The 21,120-nt window shown below is 44.2% G+C and overlaps 1 protein-coding gene across 1 annotated transcript in view; it reads right to left on the bottom strand.

The window, feature by feature from the left end:
- Positions 1–20,277, bottom strand: part of LOC128457320 (polypeptide N-acetylgalactosaminyltransferase 10-like) — a 36,274-nt gene extending 15,997 nt beyond the window's left edge. The window contains exons 1-4 of the mRNA XM_053441969.1: positions 20,119–20,277; positions 4,057–4,159; positions 942–1,080; positions 731–789 (exon numbers count right to left, since the gene is read on the bottom strand). Of these exons, the coding sequence (XP_053297944.1) occupies positions 731–789; positions 942–1,080; positions 4,057–4,159; positions 20,119–20,277 (460 nt within the window). The remainder of the gene's footprint in view (positions 1–730; positions 790–941; positions 1,081–4,056; positions 4,160–20,118) is intronic.
- Positions 20,278–21,120: the final 843 nt, after the last annotated feature.

The following is a 21,120-nucleotide window of genomic DNA, read 5'->3' as shown; positions in this document are numbered from 1 at the left end:
ACCTAAAGAGACACGTTCTGATACTGATACCAGAACTGGACGTGCCTGAGGTACTTCGGTGTCGGGCATCAGCAAGTTTGCAAATCTGTGATTCTGATCTGATAAGAGAAGCGATAACCTTTCCTGGATATCTCTTCTTTCTCAGCCGTTGCATTAACACTAACACGTCCTGTTCTAAAGCAGCAAAGAAGAAGTAAAGTCCAGTAGAGTCACGATACACACAGAGTAAAAACAGAGATGTGTATATGATTTATTTATCTCAATGCACTGGTGTCAGATACCGATTAAGGTCCAGGAACTGGAACCGGTCTTTGTTAGGACACAATTGTCCTCGGAGCAGCTCAGTCACGTTCACGTATCAGTGCTCGACATGTGCATGAGTAGATGTCATAAGTACATGTATGAAATCTACTTCTTATGCTACCTTCTTACCACAAAAAAACAGGATTCATATCTTCATGTATTTGTAAGAGTGGTATTTAGAGCTGGATTACAGGTCTGCACATGAAGCTCATCTGGTGTCTCAGTGGTGTACAGATGTTTATTCTGAGAACACAGACGTGTGGAGAGAAGCACGAGGAGGACGAGGAGGTTCTGCTTTCATTAAACAACGGTTCTCCTGAGGGAGCTGGGAGAGAAGAATCGTTCAAAGCTGCTTTCCTCTGTAAAAGATGAGGGAGGGTCGAGTTGTTGTGAGGCAATAGAAGAGCTGTGATTAAAGGCCTCTCACTGTTGCATTCTGGGAAAGAGAGGGAGCACACGGGTCGATGTCTGGACAGGTTCTGGATTCTGTCATGTTGGAAATATCACGTTTTGTTTCCTGATGCAGCCGAGGCCTCTGAGCCAAACATGTTGTCGAGACATTACATTTCTATACAGCTAAACTTTAACAACACACACACACACACACACAGACACACACAGACACACACAGGACTCACTTTGAGGAGCGGATGTCTGGGAGCGAGCGGTTCAGGGAGATCCGGTCGCTGACGTAGATGTTGAAGCCGTTTTCTCTGTAGGCCTGGTCCACCTGGTCGGTCTCTGACAGAGGGAACGGTTTCCCCTGCTCCCCGTTACCTGCAGCGCACACAGACACACACACACACACACACACACACGCACAGACACACAAAGGGAATTACTCTAAATTCCTATATCGATTTGTACATCAACACCTTGGTTGTTGTATTTTCTCCTTTTTCATTCGTATTTTAAACTTTACATATCCACCAGATTCTCTTTCTCTTCTGTTCTTCTCTATGATGAGTTTCTACTGTTTATAGACGACAGTGATTTATTACAAGAAGATTTTAAGTGAAAAATTCATCACGAAACGAGGAAACTCTGAAAATAATCACTTCTAAGAAGCTGCTTGGAGGGAGGAGTCAGAAACAATCAATCCTTTCCATTCACAATATGATTTCCTGATGATGAATTGGTTGATTCATTAATTGGAGACTCATAAATACGGATTCACAAGTGGAGCACGAAGCTCATCACTCGCTGACAACCGGTTCCCAAACAGTGACTTTATGAAATCTGAGCTCATTTCAGGAGTGCATCAAATTACACTGAGCGGCATGTTTCATTAGCCGCTCATCAATGCTCTCCACAGACACACACACACACACACACACACACACTCGTGCATGGAGGCTGATCTGGAGTCAGAAGCTAACGACTGTGGAAAATAACTCGTCAGGTTAACGTCTCATTTCAGAGAGAAACTCCTCAACGAGCTCTTTTTATGTTTTTAATAAACTCCTTCGATCGCTTCGTCTTTCAGGCAAAAGTCAGAGAATCATTTAGAAAAATTCACTTTCAGATTATTTCCCCTCTCAGTCAAGTTTAATTCCGGGTGAATCACTTTTGTTATCTTTCATTTTCATGTTGTTTTGCTGTCGGACTGAACCACGACTCGCTGACAGCTCCTCGTAGATGATCTGTCACTTCTCTGGAATCACACAAGATGCTTCAGTCTGGTGCTTTCCCACATAACCACTCAAACTTCTGATGGTTTACTTAATTAGATTTTTATCGGTGAGATCTTTTAAATTGAAGCACGTCTGTGAGTTTTGTGCTTTTTAAGTTTTTGCAAAGAAAGTCAGTTCGGTGACATCAGCCTCTTTAAACTCTTTTATTTTATTTTGAAAGAAATAAAAGAAGTAAGAACAGTTTGTCAGCTTCTCTCTGAGAGTAAATATCATCTCAAATCCCTCGTTACCAGACGTGTGGATTCAGTCATGTATCTCAATAACCTCTGCACTCTTCTCTGCCACATTTCACACTTTGGTTTATTACGTTTTAACGCCAGCTTCTGTTTTTCATTTTGTTTATCTTCTTATATCCTTTATGTGTTTTATCATTTTAAGTGTTTTTAGGGCAGGTGCAATATTCAACTCACTTTTATTCTGCTTCAGTATTCTTGGTCTTTGCGTGATATGTCCCTGTGTACTGTTGTTGTTGTTGTTGTTGTTTGTTGTACAATGTACAGCTGCTGCAGCACTTTGGCCCAAGACAAATTTCCCTATGGGACATATATAAACCTCTGACATGCAGTATGACATGTAATATGACATGTAGTATGACATGTATTATGACATGTAGTAGGACATGTAGTAGGACATGTAGTATGACAAGTAGTAGGACATGTATTATGACATGTAGTATGACATGTATTATGACGTGTAGTATGACGTGTAGTATGACGTGTAGTATGACGTGTAGTATGACATGTATTATGACATGTAGTATGACGTGTAGTATGACGTGTAGTAGGACATGTAGTATGACATGTAGTAGGACATGTAGTATGACATGTAGTAGGACATGTAGTATGACATGTAGTAGGACATGTAGTAGGACATTTAGTATGACATGTAGTAGGACATGTAGTAGGACATGTAGTGTGTGTTTTTGTTGGACAGATGTTGGGTACATGACACAGAACCTCTGTCCCTCTGGTGCAGATTTAAGCTCAAGCAGCTCATCATCCTGTTATGATTATGAAATGTGTATTTACTCCAGAGAAGTGACAACAAGCGCTTTTACCTTCTGTATATTTTCATTTCCCATTTTCTGTTTGTCTCATTTCCCACAGGATCACTCAGAAACCTCTGAATCTCCATGAAGTGTCGAGGAGGGACATGAACCAACGAGGAACCCAGTGAATGTTGGAACAGATCTGAATGAATGAGCAGATCCACGAAGGACTTATTTTATAAAAGCGGTCCCCACGGCTCTTTGGTTGAATGTGCAATCAGCTTCTTACATCCCATAGTTACATGTTTACTTGTTAGAGCTCAACAACCTTCAGCGGGTGTTGTCGTGCTGATTGTGTAACGTAGTTTAAAGAGACAACAGGATGCTCGGGTTCCTTCTCTCTTCAAACTGATCTTGATGAGAGTGTATTTTATTCATAACCGTCTCACCACTGGGGCTTTATTATCATAACCATGAGCATCTCTTAAAATTAAAACACTCGTCACCGAGTGGTGTTCGAGTCCGGACCCGCCGAAACCCACTGTTCCATGACCACGTGTTTCTTACTGTCACTGTTCTGAGGGAGAGAGATCCACTCGGAGGGGAATCAAGAGACGGAGAAAAGAGTCAAGAGTTCAACTGTGGAGCTGCTGTGTGTGTTTATGTATTTTTGTGTGTGTGTGTGTGTGTGAGTGTGTGTGTGTGTGTGTGAGTGTGTGTGTGCTCTTATAACTGAGCAGATGTTCTCAGTAAAATCAACAGAACACGTTGGACGTACGGACGCGTACGAATCCAGACCAGAAACATGAGTCAGTGTTCAAGCTACACACACTGATGCTAACAGGAGTCAGAGTTAGTGCACAATAAATCAACACACACTTTACACCAGCAGGTCATTAATATAGACTGTGTATGAGGATGACAGCTCGAAAAAAGTAAAGACAAACGTGAACCTTCTCTACATTTACCAAACTAAAAGGTCAAAGTTCACGGGGAGCAGATGTTTTCTTTGAGCTTCTGATCACATGATGAACACACAGCAGATGTTCACAGTGGAGTTGTTGGACCTACCCACGCGGGCGGCGTCTCTCCTGATCCCTTCGTAGTCGTGCCAGTCCGTCCGCCGCACGCCATCGAGTCCCAGCTGAGCCACCTTCCTCCTCTGGTTCCCCTCCTGCACGAGCACAAAGAGAAACACTTCAATGCCTCCATCTCTTCAGGTTTAACAGTCGATGAAAATACACCAAATAATACAATCTGCAGATTGAGTCTATTCAGAAGGAGCATCTCTGAGAACGTGACGACCTTGAGTGTCGAGCAAATAGAGGAAATGATGCTTTCAGGTCTTTTTAGAGTAATGAGATTTTTCTTCAGGAACAGAAATGATACTTGGAAACACTGAGGAGGATGAGGAGGACGAGGATGAGGAGGAAGAGGATGAGGAGGAGGAAGAGGAGGAGGAGGAGGAGGAGGACGAGGATGAGGATGAAGAGGAGGACGAGGATGAGGATGAAGAGGATGAGGAGGACGAGGAGGACAAGGATGAGGAGGACGAGGATGAGAAGGAAGAGGATGAGGATGAAAGGATGAGGAGGACGAGGATGAGGAGGACGAGGATGAGGATGAAGAGAATGAGGAGGACGAGGAGGACAAGGATGAGGAGGACGAGGATGAAGAGGATGAGGAGGAAGAGGATGAGGAGGATTAGGAAGACAAGGATGAGGAGGAAGAGGATGAGGAGGAGAACGTGAGAGACTAAATCATATTGATCCGTAATCAACAACATGGAACCGGTGCTGGAAAATGTTCTTTATTTTTTTTATCTACAAACATTTGTGGAAGGAATTTTAATATCCACTTCAATCTTCCTCCTGAGTTTCTGTTTTCACTTTGCTTCCTGAAATGTGCTGCTGACAGCTGCCTCGGAAATGGAATATGAATTATGCTGAAAAAATACTGAAAAACTACATTCAATTTCACTGCCACACACACACACACACACACACACACACACACACACACACACACACAGACAGACACACACAAGCTATTATTCTCTCCTCAGCATTAAAATGCAAAAGCAGCCGTTTATGAAATTCTCCCTGCTTCTGAAATTACTTCTAGTGACTCCAGATATTATAGGATCACAGCACAACGGTAAATTAATTAGTTTCATGGAACGAAGCAATTAGTGAAACGTTGTTAACACGTCTGACTGCAAGGAATACTGCTAACCAGGCGGTTAGCTGATACCACAGTGCCGTTAAACAAACCGCTGTGGCAAGCAGTGTGTGTCTGTGTGTGTGTCTGTGTGTGTGTGTGTGTGTGTGTGTGTGTTCATGTGTACAGTGCCTGCAGCAGCTGTTCTGTTGTCTCTCAGTCTGCTCGACATTTCAGAGACGGCCGAGCCGATCAGGAGACGAACACAACAAGAGCAGAAACACACTGCGTCGATATCAAACTACACTACACACTACACTACACACTACACTACACACACTGATGCTAACAGGAGGGTTAGAGTTAGTGCACGATAAATCCACACACAATGATTTCGTCTATGGAGAGTCTGAGTCCACAGAACACTTTCTCAGTTTCAGGTGTAAACAGTGTTGCAGCCGATTCCAACACAACTGGAGATATCAGTGACTTATCTTCAGCAGAGTGGTGAGTAGACAATGAGTGAATTTTACGATTGTACACAAAATAAACGATGTGTAGAATAAGCGTCTGTCGACAGGAGCAGAGTTTCGGAGGCAGAGCGGGAACAGGAAGTGTTGACGCACAGAATCTGGCAGATCTGACTCATCATTTGAAACAACACAGAACAATTCAACACACACATGTTCATCTGTCAGAGATCGACTCGGTTGTTCAGCTCCAATTCTCTAGGAAATAATGATTCACTGCTGCACAGCTCATAGGAACGACGAGGAGGCTTCAGATAACTTTACTTTACTTTCTAACAACATTCAGTTTGAACCATTTTCTCTTTTTTTTACGTCATCTTTACTTTATTTCAGTAAAACTCCGGTCTCCTCTTTCACAGTTTCCCATTTCCTCTCAGTGAGTCGTACCTGAGGTGCACTGAGATTCCCTGAGTGTCTCTGAGTGAAGGAGGCGACACTGTAACGCACCATTTCGTTTGATTACATTTTCACATCACATCACGAGGCTCCACCGGAGCTGCTGCTCTAACAAGACCTTGAAACACAAGAGAAGCAGGAAGAGGAACTTTCACATCGCGAGTCGCTGCGAGTGTTTCACTGGGACTCTGCCAAGATGGTATTTTTGTATAGGGTATTATTTTGTTGTGTGTGTGCGTGTGTGTGTGTGTGTGTGTCTGTGTGTGTAAGTAAAATTTATCAAAATGGAAAAAGAAGGGAGTGAGAGACGTTGGGATGAAGCAGAATGAGGAGGAAAATATTTCTCCTCTGTTTGCAACCCCATACAACCTGTACGCACACACACACACACACACACACACACACACACACACACACACACACACACACACACACACACAGACACACACACACATACACACACGTTCATTCTCATCCAGATCGTTTGATTTGCTGTCGTTCTGCATCACAGCTGAGAGGAAAGTGTCTGACCCGGGACGAGGTTTGTGCGACACACGTTCCAGGACTCGTCTGGTTTATAACAACACAACTGGAAACGCACAAACCCAATCGTGTTACTGCTCTTGGATGGAAACTGTGCAGACCAGCACCAGAGGAGAAGCACTGGGGGGGGGGGGGGGGATCTATTGTTTCTGGGAACAACATCAAGGACATTGCGCAACTCGTAGATCATTTCTTAATTATTAAAGTCGGTACAGATTAATAAAACAATACCAGTAAATATCGCTAAATCATTTTCATCAAAAGTCTGATATTCATCAAATAGAAACAAATATCTGAGGATGGAAAAGCTGAGACACAGACGGAGATTTAAAGAGTTTCAGGAGATAAGAGCTGCGTCGATGTCACATTAATATTCAGGATATTTGATTTGATATTTCATTCCAGACACACAGTGAAGCCACTTCTCAGGAGAAACTAACTTCTCAATCAACCTGACCATTAAGTCTCTGACGTCTCCCAGAGCTCCACCTGCTGCTGCCTGGATCAACACAGACCCTGAGGGGAGGGTTTGAGGGGGGGTGAGAGCCTTTGACTGTTTCCTGTCAGTGTCGGACTTCAAAGAGTTCTTCAGTGCTAACCTCTAAATGTCTGAATGTTTCATTTAACCTCCAGTAACTTCCAACGTTGGACAAAACCCAGAAGAAAGAGTCGAGGAAAAGAGAAAAACAATCTTTAAAATAACATCCTAGTATTTTTGCGGCTGCTTGAAGTTCTGTGCTTCAGTTTTTATGAGGCTGAGGGATTTTTGAAGTCCGACTCAAAGTCCCGCTCGGAGGAATCCGACCAAATCCTTCAGGAAGTTTCTCTGAAGTTCTGAGTTTATCGGTTTAATGTTCGGTGAATTTTGACCTGATGAAAGACGAGAGGACGGAGACGTGAAGCTCAGGTGTCTCCGGCCAAGTAACCAGGAGCTTTATGGAGGATGTGGGTCCGAATCCTCATGTGGCTCAGTGGATTCAGTTCCCACAGCAGAAGTGAAGACTGAGCAGCTCTGAATGCAAAGAGAACCTCAGTTAGTTCACTTCAGACTCTGAAGCTGCAGTTGCTGGTTCAAATCCTTCAGCGCAAACAATGATCACTCACATCTGAAAACCAGTTTCATGTCCTGGAAACCAGTGAAAGAGAAGCTGCAGCTCCCAGTTCTCATTCATTTAGACAGACGCCGGAAAGCCAGACTTAGCCAACATAGCTAATCTTAGTATATCAACTGTAGCTTTACACAGGAGAGCTTAGAACTTGGGATTGCTCATTTAAAAAGGGAAAATAATAAGAATAAAACTGTAAGAGATGTGTTTATATCGTTGTTTCTTATTTGATGTGAACTTGAAACTTTAACGAGTTGTGATAATGTAGTAATTGATTCCAAAGCCAAAGAGCAGCTCGTTAGCTCACTGCATTCACACGTGGAGTCTCAGGTCAAAGAGCCGCACTCCTCCACGGAGACACAACAACAACACAACATTTATCTCTGTCTCCGACCACAAACCTCTAATTGTTGTGGACTGTTGTGTTTTCAGTCTTTCCACCACAACATCACGTGTGCAGCGATCAGCTAAATTACTTAATTAGCTTCATTTGTTTAATTAGCCAAAGCTAGCGAGCGCTGGTAACGTCAAGCAACAACGAGTTTCAGCTTCTTCAGCAGAAAATCTGACGGCAGAGAAAAGAAAACGCAGCTTTTCATTCACTCTGAAAAAAGACCCATTGTGGAACATCACAAAGAAATGTGTTCTGTTATCAGTGGAGAAGGGAAACAGAAGATCTACCCTCCTCCTCACAGCTTTGTGCTTCTCATTCTTTAAATATCTACAAACCATTTGGCTCCATCTCACACGAGTTCCTGAAAATGTCTCACGTGTCGCAGCTTGAAAAGGTCCCCGACGCCAAAAACCCTCCAACAATGACAATGAGAGCGCAGTCGGTGAAAATGTCATGCTAACCTCTGAGGCGTCACCTCTTCAGCAGAGAGTTACCTCATCATGTCGCGTGGCAGTGGCTCTATTCTTCCTTGAACTGCATTGTGGGACGGGAGGAAACGTTTCTCCGGAGAAATGGACGACAAAGAAGAAAGAACCAAACAGCCGCGACCTTCCAGCTCTCACCTGCTGATCCTAAACTTTCTGTTAAAGAGCAAAGAGAAAAAACTGCAGACGAGTTAGAACCCAGGAGTTTAGAAAGTCACGTTTCACCTGGGAATGCTTTTTGTTGCACGTTGTCACTGAATTAATATCACTGCAGTATTGTATCATCCTCAGTTTCTGATTTATCATATTTCTATGTATGACAGCAACACGAGAAGAGAATAACCAAACTGCCAAGTCAATGATTCACTATAAAAGCTTATCAGGTGTTTCTTGGCTACATTAAATTATTAATTATTAGTTATTATTCAGTTGTTTTACTTCCATACGAATGCAAAGTTGTTATTTCATATAATTAAGTTGAGTAATTGGTGGATTCACGTCACATTTGGTCGATATTCATTATTGACACATGATTATATTAGATTCAAAAGTCAAAGTTGGAAATCTCTGGGAATTAGCTCAGCATGACCTTGGAATGTGAAAGAAGGAACTGTTATTGATCTGATTGATTAAAGATCAGAGAAAGTAAGTCTGACAATAATGTGGACTATCTCAGCTCCTCACATGACATGAGATTTAAATTAAAAGCTAGAGGCATTAAAATCTCCTTGATTCAAATAATTACAAACAGATCAATGATCCTATTTGGCCACAGATCATGTTCAGCGTAATGTCAGAGCTATAGAGACAATGGAAGTTTAAAATCTCTGAGTCTAAATCCTGTTCAAACAGTTTCCTGGTTTAAAGCTCTTTCTGGAATATGAGGCCAAAACACTTGTGATCAGTTTGAAGATTCAAATCCTGATCGACTTCCAGATCTTCAGATCTTCAGGAGTTACTTTGGAAGTTTTCCACATCAGCAGTGAGACTCGTTGAACTCTTGAAGTGTCACTCGACAGTCTCACTTTCTTATTCCTCGCACTTTGGTCATTTCCAGCTGCTCTCAGATCTGTTGTGCAGAACAAAGAGGAGCCCAGAGAACAGCTGGTACCATTCACTCTGTGAGGAGGATGAATCAGAACCATACTTCCCTTTTCTGTTTCCTCTCCTCCTGCTGAGAGCCGACAGGAGCTGGGAGTGAGGAGGGGAAGCTTTTCTCCTCTTTCTTCTTCTCTTCCCCTTCCTGTTCTCTCAGATCACAGAGAGATCCACCTCCGAACCCCTGAGACACAATTACCTTTCCTGTTCTACCCCAGCCTCTGCTCCTCCTCCTCCTCCTCCTCCATCTCCAGCCACTTCACACACGAGTGAATCTGTACCGGAGGCTCACCGACCTCCTGCTCCCGCTTCAACAGAACTAAACTCTCTGAGCTCTGACTGACTCCGGCTGAGAGAGACGACAGAGACAGAGGCTGATCTCAGGCTGCTTGCTTGTGTTGATGCTGGGTGCAGTTTTCCATTGAAACTGTTTAAGTGACCTGTAGTGATGAGTTGCTGTGAGTAAAGACACAACACGTCTTCAGAGGTCTGTTAATCAATCAACACATTCTCAGGTTTACAACTTTTCAAAATGAAAGCTCTGTAACTCAGGTTGATGTAAGACGTTACAGAAACTATCCCAATGGTGTGCTTTTACTTTGTAGACAAATTGTGAAAGAGGAAGTGATTCTATGAATGTTGTTCCCATGACAGAGATCCAGAATTTCCAATATGGGGAAATTAAAATTGACCAAATGATCAAAATAATTTCACGACCCAGTTTTTACTGTCGCCCAGTTGCTGACCACAGCTGCTGGTTTCCCAAGGAGGTAAAACACAAGACAAGACATGAAACTGGTTCTGCAGACGATCCCTTGAGCATGTTTATCCAAATTGTATTAACATTGAACAAACCAAATCCCACAGAATTCAACTCTCAACTTCCTCTGGTCGTTAAGAATAAACACAACAAGTGTGAAGCTGATAACTTGAACGGTTCACGAGAGATTTGTTCCTCAGACATTTCTGGAAATAGGAGATTGATAAATCTTCAGTTGTCTGTTCCCATGTGACTGTTATCAAAGTCCTGACTCGTCCACCTTTCACACTGTGGCAGCAGATTCTTCACCTGTGATGAGGCGACAGACTCAGATCAGCAGCTCTGAAGTCATGAGACACAAAATCTAATAAACTGAGAAAGCTTCTGTTCCCCCTGTCGAGGAAGCTGCTCCTCAGCATGATACACATGTTAATCCCTCCAGGCTTCTCCTCCCAGACCCCCCCCCCCCCGAGTCAGACACGAGCTGGAGGAGCAGGACCTCCAGGCTGAGGCCCCAGCAGGGAGGAGCAGAGAGAGGAGCAGAGAGAGGAGCAGAGAGGCACTCTAAACCCCAGGAGCCGAGCGAGGCCACGGCACAGACCATTATCTCCCAAAAGGAGTCATTATCCAGAGTCCTGCTGAGAGATAGAGTGCAGAGGGAGGAGCAGAGGGAGGAGCAGAGAGAGGAACAGAGGGAAGGGCAGAGAGAGAGGAGCAGAGAGAGGAGCAGAGAGAGGAGCAGAAAGAAGAGCAGAGAGAGGAGCAGAGAGGAGTAGAGGGAGGAGCAGAGAGAGGAGCAGAAAGAAGAGCAGACGGAGGAGCAGAGGGAGGAGCAGAAAGAAGAGCAGACAGAGGAGCAGAGAGAGGAGCAGAGGGAGGAGCAGAGGGAGGAGCAGAAAGAAGAGCAGACAGAGGAGCAGAGAGAGGAGCAGAGGGAGGAGCAGAGGGAGGAGCAGGGGGAGGAGCAGAGGGAGGAGCAGGGGGAGAAGCAGAGAGAGGAGCAGAGAGGAGTAGACAGAGCAGAGACAGGAGCAGAGAGAGGAGCAGAGAGAGGAGCAGAGAGAAGAGTAGACAGAGGAACAGAGGGAGGAGCAGAGAGAGAGGAGCAGAAAGAAGAGCAGAGAGAGGAGCAGAGAGGAGTAGACAGAGCAGAGACAGGAGCAGAGAGAGAGGAGTAGAGAGAGGAGCAGAGAGAGGAGCAGAGAGAGGAGCAGAGACAGGAGCAGAGAGAGAGGAGTAGAGAGAGGAGCAGAGAGAGGAGCAGAGACAGGAGCAGAGAGAGAGGAGTAGAGAGAGGAGCAGAGAGAGGAGTAGAGAGAGGAGCAGAGAGGCACTCTAAACCCCAGGAGCCGAGCGAGGCCACGGCACAGACCATTATCTCCCAAAAGGAGTCATTATCCAGAGTCCTGCTGAGAGATAGAGTGCAGACAGAGGAGCAGAGGGAGGAGCAGAGAGAGGAGCAGAGAGAGGAGCAGAGAGAAGAGCAGAGAGAAGAGTAGACAGAGGAACAGAGGGAGGAGCAGAGAGAGAGGAGCAGAAAGAAGAGCAGAGAGAGGAGCAGAGAGAGGAACAGAGGGAGGAGCAGAGAGAGGAGCAGAGAGAGAGGAGCAGAAAGAAGAGTAGACAGAGGAACAGAGGGAGGAGCAGAGAGAGGAGCAGAGAGAGGAGCAGAGAGAGAGGAGCAGAGAGAGGAGCAGAAAGAAGAGTAGACAGAGGAACAGAGGGAGGAGCAGAGAGAAGAGCAGAGAGAGAGGAGCAGAGAGAGGAGCAGAGAGAGGAGTAGAGAGAGGAGCAGAGAGAGGAGTAGAGAGAGGAGCAGAGGGAGGAGCAGAAAGAAGGCGGACCGGAGGCTGATACAGCAGCTGACCAGTGAAAACCTGTTGGAATCGTATGTGCAGGTGTAGTTTGAGCGTGTCAGCGTGTTTTCAAGCTCTCTGCAGCACTTCACGTCTCTTTAGTGGCTTCAAGGGTTTGTGTACCTTCACACACTGTAAACAAACCAACACTAAGAGGACAGATGCACTCACGCCTGTGTGTGTGTGTACACAAATAAAAAGACCCTCACTAACACACAGGGAGGAGGGCAAACAGCACAGCGGTACACAAACACACCTCCAGCTAAAAGCAATCCTGCTATCTGCCGCTTCCAGCGGTCCTAAACACAACCGCTGAGCTGAGTTTTGTTTTTAAAATCTGGCTCAGTTAATAAATCGATATTTAACAAATGAATTAAAGCTCCCACTGTAATCACCATGAAGCACTGAGATCAGACTGGAAGCTGCTTTGCTCAAATGTCAAAGTTCCAGGTGCAGACACAGGAAATGTCAGTTCTCTTTGATCAGAGGACGGAGCCCAGATGATGAGACGTGATGGAACCTCCCACGTCCTGAGTCTGTCCTCGTCCTGCTCTTTGTGTAAATAGGTATCATGTCTGCTATAATAAGAAATATTCCCTATAAGAAAACTGTTGGTACTTATGAACCTTCAATTGTATTATTCAGAGGAACCAGAGGGTTATATTGGAGAAAAAGCAAACGGTGGCTCAGGAGATTTAAAGATGGAAGTCTCACCTCCTTCATCGAGGTTCTTCTATATCTGTGTAAACCCTGCATATTATCTAGAATCATCTCAAAGCCCCAGAACAAGAAGAGAAGATCTGAGAGTCCAGATGCAAATTGGGTTAAATAAAAAAATGGATATTGCTAATTTGGGTGAATGAACCTTTAAGGAATCTTCCACATGAAGAATCTAATGTCCCACCTGCCAACAGGAAGTGAGACACAGTGAGACATGAGCCTGACTGTGATGGACCTGGTGCAGGTTTTCGGTTGGATTTTATAGTTGTGTTGAAACTGCTGGCTCCGGTTCAACCCCCCCCCCCCGAGCTGTTCAAATAAGCTTCTTATTATGATCACGTCTGCAGGAGAGGACACCGCGGTGGAGGACCGCTGCTCGGTGGACATTCAGTGCTGAGCTGTAGCTTCCTGTCCCGTCCCGGCTGAAGGCAGAGCCGAGGTGAAGACGTCCAGATCAGGTGATTCTCCCATCGTACGCCATTGAGCCTCGTGAACAGGAAACAACTTCTTCTTCTACTGTGTTCAGAGGAAGTTCAGTCCCACTGTCCCTGAGACGCTGCTAAAAATACTTCAAGACAATAATAAACTCTGAGACGAGGCGGCTGCCGGTTCCCACTGCACCGGGAAGACTTTGCATTTTGTATAAAATTGAATATTACACTAAATCTGTTTTCAGAAGCATCATGTTCCATCTCTTGTTCAGGAGTTTTCAGCCAGAACACAAGAGCTTCATCAGCAGAGGGATTCATCAGAGTTTTACAAGGTGTTGACGTGTCTCTGCTTCGTCCCTGTGTCCTCTCTCCTGTCTCTGCTGCAGCTCGGCTCTGCTTCAGACCTTCAGACCTTCAGACTTTGAGACCTTCAGACCTTCAGACCTTCAGACCTTCAGACCTTCAGACCTTAAGACCATCAGACCATCAGACCTTCAGACCTTCAGACCTTCAGACCTTCAGAGATCCACCTGAGCTGAGAATCCTTTCAAATCTCCTGAGCCCGGATCAGAGGGAGAAGTTTCCAGTTTGGTGTCTTCTGGGTTTTCTGTGTCTCAGCCTGGGATTTTAACTGTGACTTTATTTTGTCTTTGAGGTTTTCTGTAGTTGTTTCTGTTTCTGACCTATAATCATCATTATATGTGAACATGTATATCTGCTGCTGTTTCCCTCTTTGTGTTTGTTGGCACCACATCTGCTTCATGCTCTGCTGTGTGTGATGAGTTGTGCGACTGTTCAAACGTAAGGTCGACTGTGGAGACTACAAAATAAAAGCTTTGCCATGAGCTGTGAACGATGATTTGACTTCGGAGACGTCTCAGACATCAAAGGACCCGCTAAACGGATATTTACTAAAAGACTGAGACCTTGAGTCATCGCTGGTAATTACTGCAGGATTCTCATTACAGATTATTGAGAATATTCATTTTCCTCATTAATTGAAGCTAATTTAGTTTCACTCTTGTGACCTATGACGGTTAATTAGATGAGACTCATTGTCACAGAGAGACTTTTAGTGTTTAAAAACTCATGTTCACTTCTTCCTGTAAACTTTTAATTTGTGTCCAGTGTGAACATCAGGGGTTGTGAAGAGAACAGAGAGGACGTCAGGCTGCTGGTTGAGTCATATAATGTCTCCTGGTTTCTTATAACCATGACAACAATGTTTTTATAACCTTAACCATGGATCATATTCGTCTAAAATTAAAAGACGGAGGCGGAAGTTCAGAAAACGCTCCTTGGAGGAAACTACCCGGTGATTGATTTCACAGTGTTTGGTCCTAAAGCTGTTTCTTTGGAGATGATCTTAAAAACAAACATTCATCCGTCACCTCTCACAGGGGAGCGAGAGAGAGAGAGAGGCCCGATATAAAACATGTCTCCAGTGAGACGCAGGGACAGAGACTCAGAGACGGGGACCGAACAGAGAACCTTCTAGATGTCGGCAGACAGCGCTGACCGCTGTACCACTGTGCCACCCTCAGAATGAACTGGATTCTTCTATTGCAAACATGGACACTGTGGACGGACAGAGTCACATTGAGTAAAAACACAGATCCTGTTGTTGTGACCACAAACTGTATTTGTGTGTTTGTTTCAGAGCTGCAGATGAAGCTGTTGATCACATGACCGGCTGCTGTGTGGTCCTCTCTCTCTCCCTCTGTGTGAGTCTGTCTCTCCCTCCGTGTGAATCTCTCTCTCCCTCCGTGTGAGTCTCTCTCTCTCCCTCCGTGTGAGTCTCTCTCTCCCTCCGTGTTGTCCTCTCTCTCCCTCCGTCTGCAGCTTCTCTCTCTCCCTCCGTGTGAGTCTCTCTCTCCCTCCGTGTGAGTCTCTCCCTCCCTCCGTGTGAGTCTCTCTCTCCCTCCGTGTGAGTCTCTCTCTCCCTCCATGTGGTCCTCTCTCTCTCCTTCCGTGTGAGTCTCTCTCTCTCTCCGTGTGAGTCTCTATCTCCCTCCGTGTGAGTCTCTCTCTCCCTCCGTGTGAGTCTCTCTCTCCCTCCGTGTGAATCTCTCTCTCCCTCCGTGTGAGTCTCTCTCTCCCTCCGTGTGAGTCTCTCTCTCCCTCCGTGTGAGTCTCTCTCTCCCTCCGTGTGAGTCTCTCTCTCTCCGTGTGAGTCTCTCTCTCCCTCCGTGTGAGTCTGAGAGCCAGAAGCTGCAGACGGGGGACTTGAACTTGGTTCACGTTCAACGCCGAACAGAACGTGGCTCTCACCGCCTCCTCCTCCTCCTCCTCCTCCTCCTCCTCCTCCTCCTCCTCCTCCATTACTGTCCATGCGCCCGTCGATAACCAGCCCCCCCCGATGTGCAGTGCTTAGACAGGTGGCTCCTTCCCTCCACCAGCGATCAATTCTCAATATGGTTAAGAGGAGCAGATCGATTGATTTAACACAAAGAACTGTCAGTGTGAAAGGCATTTAGTCACACTGCTGCACACACACTCTGCTACACACACACACTGCTGCACACACACACTGCTGCACACACACACTGCTGCACACACACACTGCTGCAAACACACACTGCTGCACACACGGTGCCAGGAGAACTTGAAGACTTTTGTATTTTTAAACAACGATGAGCAGCTTTTTTGCTTTTTCACTTTTCATCCTGCAAAGTTTGTTAATATCAAACATTTATGCTCTAATATTAAAATGGAGACTCAGCCCCGAGTCACACAGGAAACACAAACAGCAGCTGCTCATCTCTGTCTGTCCTGAAAACCATGAACATTTTAATTTGCAGCCACAGACATTCAAGAACACCTGGTCTCACATTAGTGATCGGGGGGGGGTGAGCTTTCCAAGTTCACCGGGATCAAACCTGTGGCGTTTTTTCATTCATCTACTTATTCCTCTTTGCCCTCAGAGGAGCCGTTCCCCCGATGAAGCTCATCCCTTCAACATGTTGTTTATCGATCGCTGTGATCTGACGAGACAGTAAAACCGATTCTGCCGACTGTTCTGAAGCAGTGAGCTGATCTATAACCAGGCGTCAGAAGAAAGAGCTGCTCACCGCTGCAGGCCCACGAGCACAGATCTGAAATCTGCACAGAAACTAATGTAAACACGGAAGCTGCTTGAGAAGAGTCTCCTCGTCCTCACGGGGTAAATAAATAAATCCCCAAAACGTTGTTACTCACTCAAATTCTATTTTATCTAAAACATCAGTTGGAGATATTGTGTTTAAATGAGGCTGCAGCTCGTCCTGATGGTATTTAATCCGCTCGGATCTTATTCTGACTGTTTAACCACGTTGTCTTCTGCAAGTGGAAAAGACAGGAACCAACAAGGGGCCGAAAATATCTGCTACAAACGTCTGTACAAGACGTATGTGGGAAAAGGCTGAATGGGATTAGGGTATTGATTTGTTATCTACTCCAGAGATTCTATTACAGCCCAACGGGGGCACTCAAACACAGAGTCACAAATATTGTTGCTTTCCTGTTCCTCCGTCGTCTTTGCTCCGTTTGTCTTTCGCTGATAAAAGTTTACGAGAAAGAAGAAGAGCCGAAGACGAAGGTTCACGGGTTCCAGCAGCGCAGAGAAACCTGTCCTGGGTTTTATGAGACGTCTGAAGACCCGTCGGAGGCGTCTCACCCGGAGAGACCCTTCAGGACACGGGTCCAGCTTTACAACATCGCTCCAGTGTTCAGCTGATTACACAACGTTCCATAAATAAAACACAACCCAACGTGGACGTGTAATTCTCAAGGCAAAACCTGCTGTTAAATGTAATTCACTGATTTACAACCAACCTTAAATCATGTATCTATCGGCCACCACTACCTTTAACTGCACATGAGGAATGGGGCATAAACTGGGATGAAAACCAGACACGACTCCATTCAGTGTTGACACATCAACACACACACACACACACACACTCGACAGTAATGTTGATTAAATTCTTCACTTCACTGTTGATTTTTGGACGTTTAGTAGAAACCACTGCTGTGATCACAGCTTCAAATCATCCCTCAATGAAAAATACAACTGTCACAATAAAAAGCCGCCTGGGTGTAATTATCAGTGTCGGGGCCATTAAACCGTCTGTGTCAGTGATCACAGCAGGCGTCTGTACTGCAGAGGCAACAAATCAGGTGTCACAGAGTGAGGTCAAAGGTCACGGTTTCGCCTGAATAAGGCTCCGTGTGCGTCGGCCTCTTCCATCTGTGAACTTTCTACATCTGCACATGACCTTTGTCAGACTGACCCTGATCCATCACAGGTGTAAATCAACATCATCAACAATAATCTCTCCTGGAATCACAGTTTAAACTGAATAAACACGACCTCACTCAGAAACATGATCATGAAATCACTGCTCCAAACCAACTCAGCACTGAAGACACATTATGTAATCAGCCATTATGTTGTTGATACTATTTTCAAGGCAACATATGCAAAATATTGTCTCGGGATATTATCAAATGAAATTAGCTCTGCGTCGAAATCCAACCTCAAGTCACCACAGAAGCGATTTATTCAAATTTTCTAGAAAAACAACAATCAACACCACAAAGGGATTTTTGGGCGACAGAGATGAATCATAAGTTTTACTGATTTACAGAGAAGAACCAAGAATCGTTTTCCTCTCAACAAAAAAACAGAAAGAGGTGAATCCAAGAAGTTGTTGCATCAGAATTTATTATCAAATTATGATGCTGTTAATCTGCGAAGAATCAATATTGCACCATTTGTTAAAGTTAGATTCAGTCAGTCAGAGGAAATCCATGACAGGACAGATTTGACCTATTTGTGCCGGTGGATGAGGATTTGAACAACAACACATATTCATGAAATGTGCTAAATCACCTTTAGCCTTTAAACTGGTGGTATTTTGACATCAAGCAGCTGAATCTGTATTTAATCCCTCAGACTAATTGAAACCTTTATGATTCGTCATCGCTCATTCAAAGTGGAAAAGTGGCTGTTTCACGCTCCGCTGGTGAATCAGATTTGCAGTTCAGTGGTGTTTAGTCTCCCATGTACATTATGAGCAGACATCACTCCTCCTGTGGATGTGACTTGTGTTCACAGCAGATGATTAACACCAGAGGTTACTGCTGAAGAGGCTGGAGACGTGAAGTGTGAACATCGCTGACAAGGACACAAGTCATCATTACTAATTCATGCAGACTGACTATTTGTAAAAGCCATTTTTTGGTTATGTGGGATTGCTTTAAGGTCATTTATGGTCAGTTAATTAACATTAGATTATAATAAATGAATTATAGGAGCGAGATATTTCCTGAGAGCAGCTGCTTCTGTGTGAAAATTGGCTCCGTGTATCAAACTAAATAAGTTTAACATCACTTTCCTTCTTTCACGATAACCTGCAGGGGCTGTTTCTCATTATTCTTGACATTTCTTACATAAAAATGATGAATTTATCCACTTTTACCAGTAATGTAGAAATAACCATGGCAGCCTCAGTGGTTCCCCATGGCAACAGCCTCAAACCAGGGCTGAAACATCAATTAAACCACAGCCGCTAAATGAGAGCGTCTGGTTTCTTATAAAGAAAAATCTATCTCTGCAAATACACAACACCGCAGAAAAATCACCATCTACAAATTTATATTGTTATATCTACCCATCAATCTATCCATCTATCTATCTATATGTATATCTTTATCTATAAATCTATCTATCTATCTTTATATTGTTATATCTACCCATCAATCCATCCATCTATCTATCTATATGTATATCTTTATCTATAAATCTATCTATCTATCTTTATATTGTTATATCTACCCATCAATCCATCCATCTATCTATCTATATGTATATCTTTATCTATAAATCTATCTATCTATCTTTATATTGTTATATCTACCCATCAATCCATCCATCTATCTATCTATATGTATATCTTTATCTATAAATCTATCTATCTATCTTTATATTGTTATATCTACCCAGCTATCTAACTATCTAACTATCCATCTATCTATATCTGTATCAATATCTATATATCTCTTTATATATCTATATTTATATCAATATCTATATATCTATATATTTATACATCCCTATCTATATCTATATCTCTATATATATATCTATATATATACCTATACCTATATCTATATCTATATATCTACATCTATATCTATATCTATATATCTACATCTATACCTATACCTATATCTATATCTATATATCTACATCTATATCTATATCAATATATCTACCTCTATATCGATATCTATTTCTATCTATATCCATATCTATATCTCTAACTATATATCTATATTTTTCTCTACTTCTTCCTGCAGGTTTGTGAAAGCAGCGCTGTCGCTCTCCGTGGTGCTGAACCCGGCCGCGGACAGAGGAGCTCTCCGTGGTGCTGAACTGTACAGTACATACAGTGGGTGTGTGGAGGAATCAAACTCGCACACACCCGCTCTGCCACTGTCTCCTCGTGTGAACACTGACCCAGGAGCAGCCACATCCTCGAGCTCCTTGTTCCATGTGACGCAGAATTAAGCAGTCTAATGAGCCGATGAGGAGGAAACCGGAGAATCTGCGTTTCTCTCCAGACCCGCTGAAGGTCACAGGAAACCGGATCAGAACCGAGCTCCTCTCACCTGCACGGGGGGGAGTCCGCCCGGAGCGTCCACCGTGTCCGGGGAGTTGTCCAGCAGCCGGTCCCGGTACAGAGACCACAGCCCCACGTTCGGGAGGAAGAGCAGAGCCGCCAGCAGCAGCCCGGCGAACTGCAGCAGCCGCTTCTCCTTCCGCCTCATGTCCAAGTGAGGGAGCAGCAGCAGGAGCAGCAGCAGGAGGAGCAGCAGGAGGAGACTGACGAGTCCGAGTCCAGACAACTTCCACTTGTAGACATGGAGGAGGAGGAGGAGGAGGAAGAGGAGGAGGAGGAGGAGGTGGAGGAGGCTGCGTTCAAGCTGCAGGAAGCATACAATCATACACGACATCCGGGCAGGACTTTCAAAATAAGACTACACACACTTAGGATAGTTTGAAGAGGAAAAGAGGAAAAGAGATATATCTTTATATACATATATATTATCTCAAGGTATTTCTCATATAAGGACGAAACTTAAAACATTATGGAGAAACCAACTGTTCCCACAATGAGAGAGAAACCTCCAGAACCAGATTCAATGGTTCGACCGGTTGATGAGCAGAGAAAGATGGGGAAGAGAGAAGAGAGAGAAGAGAGAGAGGAGAGAGAGAATAGAGGGGGAGGATAGGAGAGAGAGACCAGGAGCAGATGTGCACCATCAGGTTAAAATAATATTAATGAACTTTATTTGTAAAGAACCTTTCATAGAAGAGATGCAGCTCAAAGGGCTTCACACACGATATAGATAAAAACATTTAAAAGAAAAGGAAATAAAAAGGAAATAAGTAAGAAAGTGGTAAGAAATTATGAATGATAATTTATCATTAAAAATGCCTCATACTGTTGACCTGTGCTGAATTTAAACGGGAAGTCACCAACAGGATTTCACACTGAGTCAGGCAGACTTCTTCATTATGATATTTTTCATCTATGTTCCTCTGTGGTCGTCTTTCTGTGTTTACACGTTACATCACTTTGACCTTCAGAGACTCTTTCATCTGTAAAT

Source organism: Pleuronectes platessa, chromosome 15 (assembly GCF_947347685.1).
Source record: "Pleuronectes platessa chromosome 15, fPlePla1.1, whole genome shotgun sequence".
Lineage (NCBI taxonomy): Eukaryota > Metazoa > Chordata > Actinopteri > Pleuronectiformes > Pleuronectidae > Pleuronectes > Pleuronectes platessa.
This window is presented reverse-complemented; position numbering and strand designations above follow the sequence as displayed.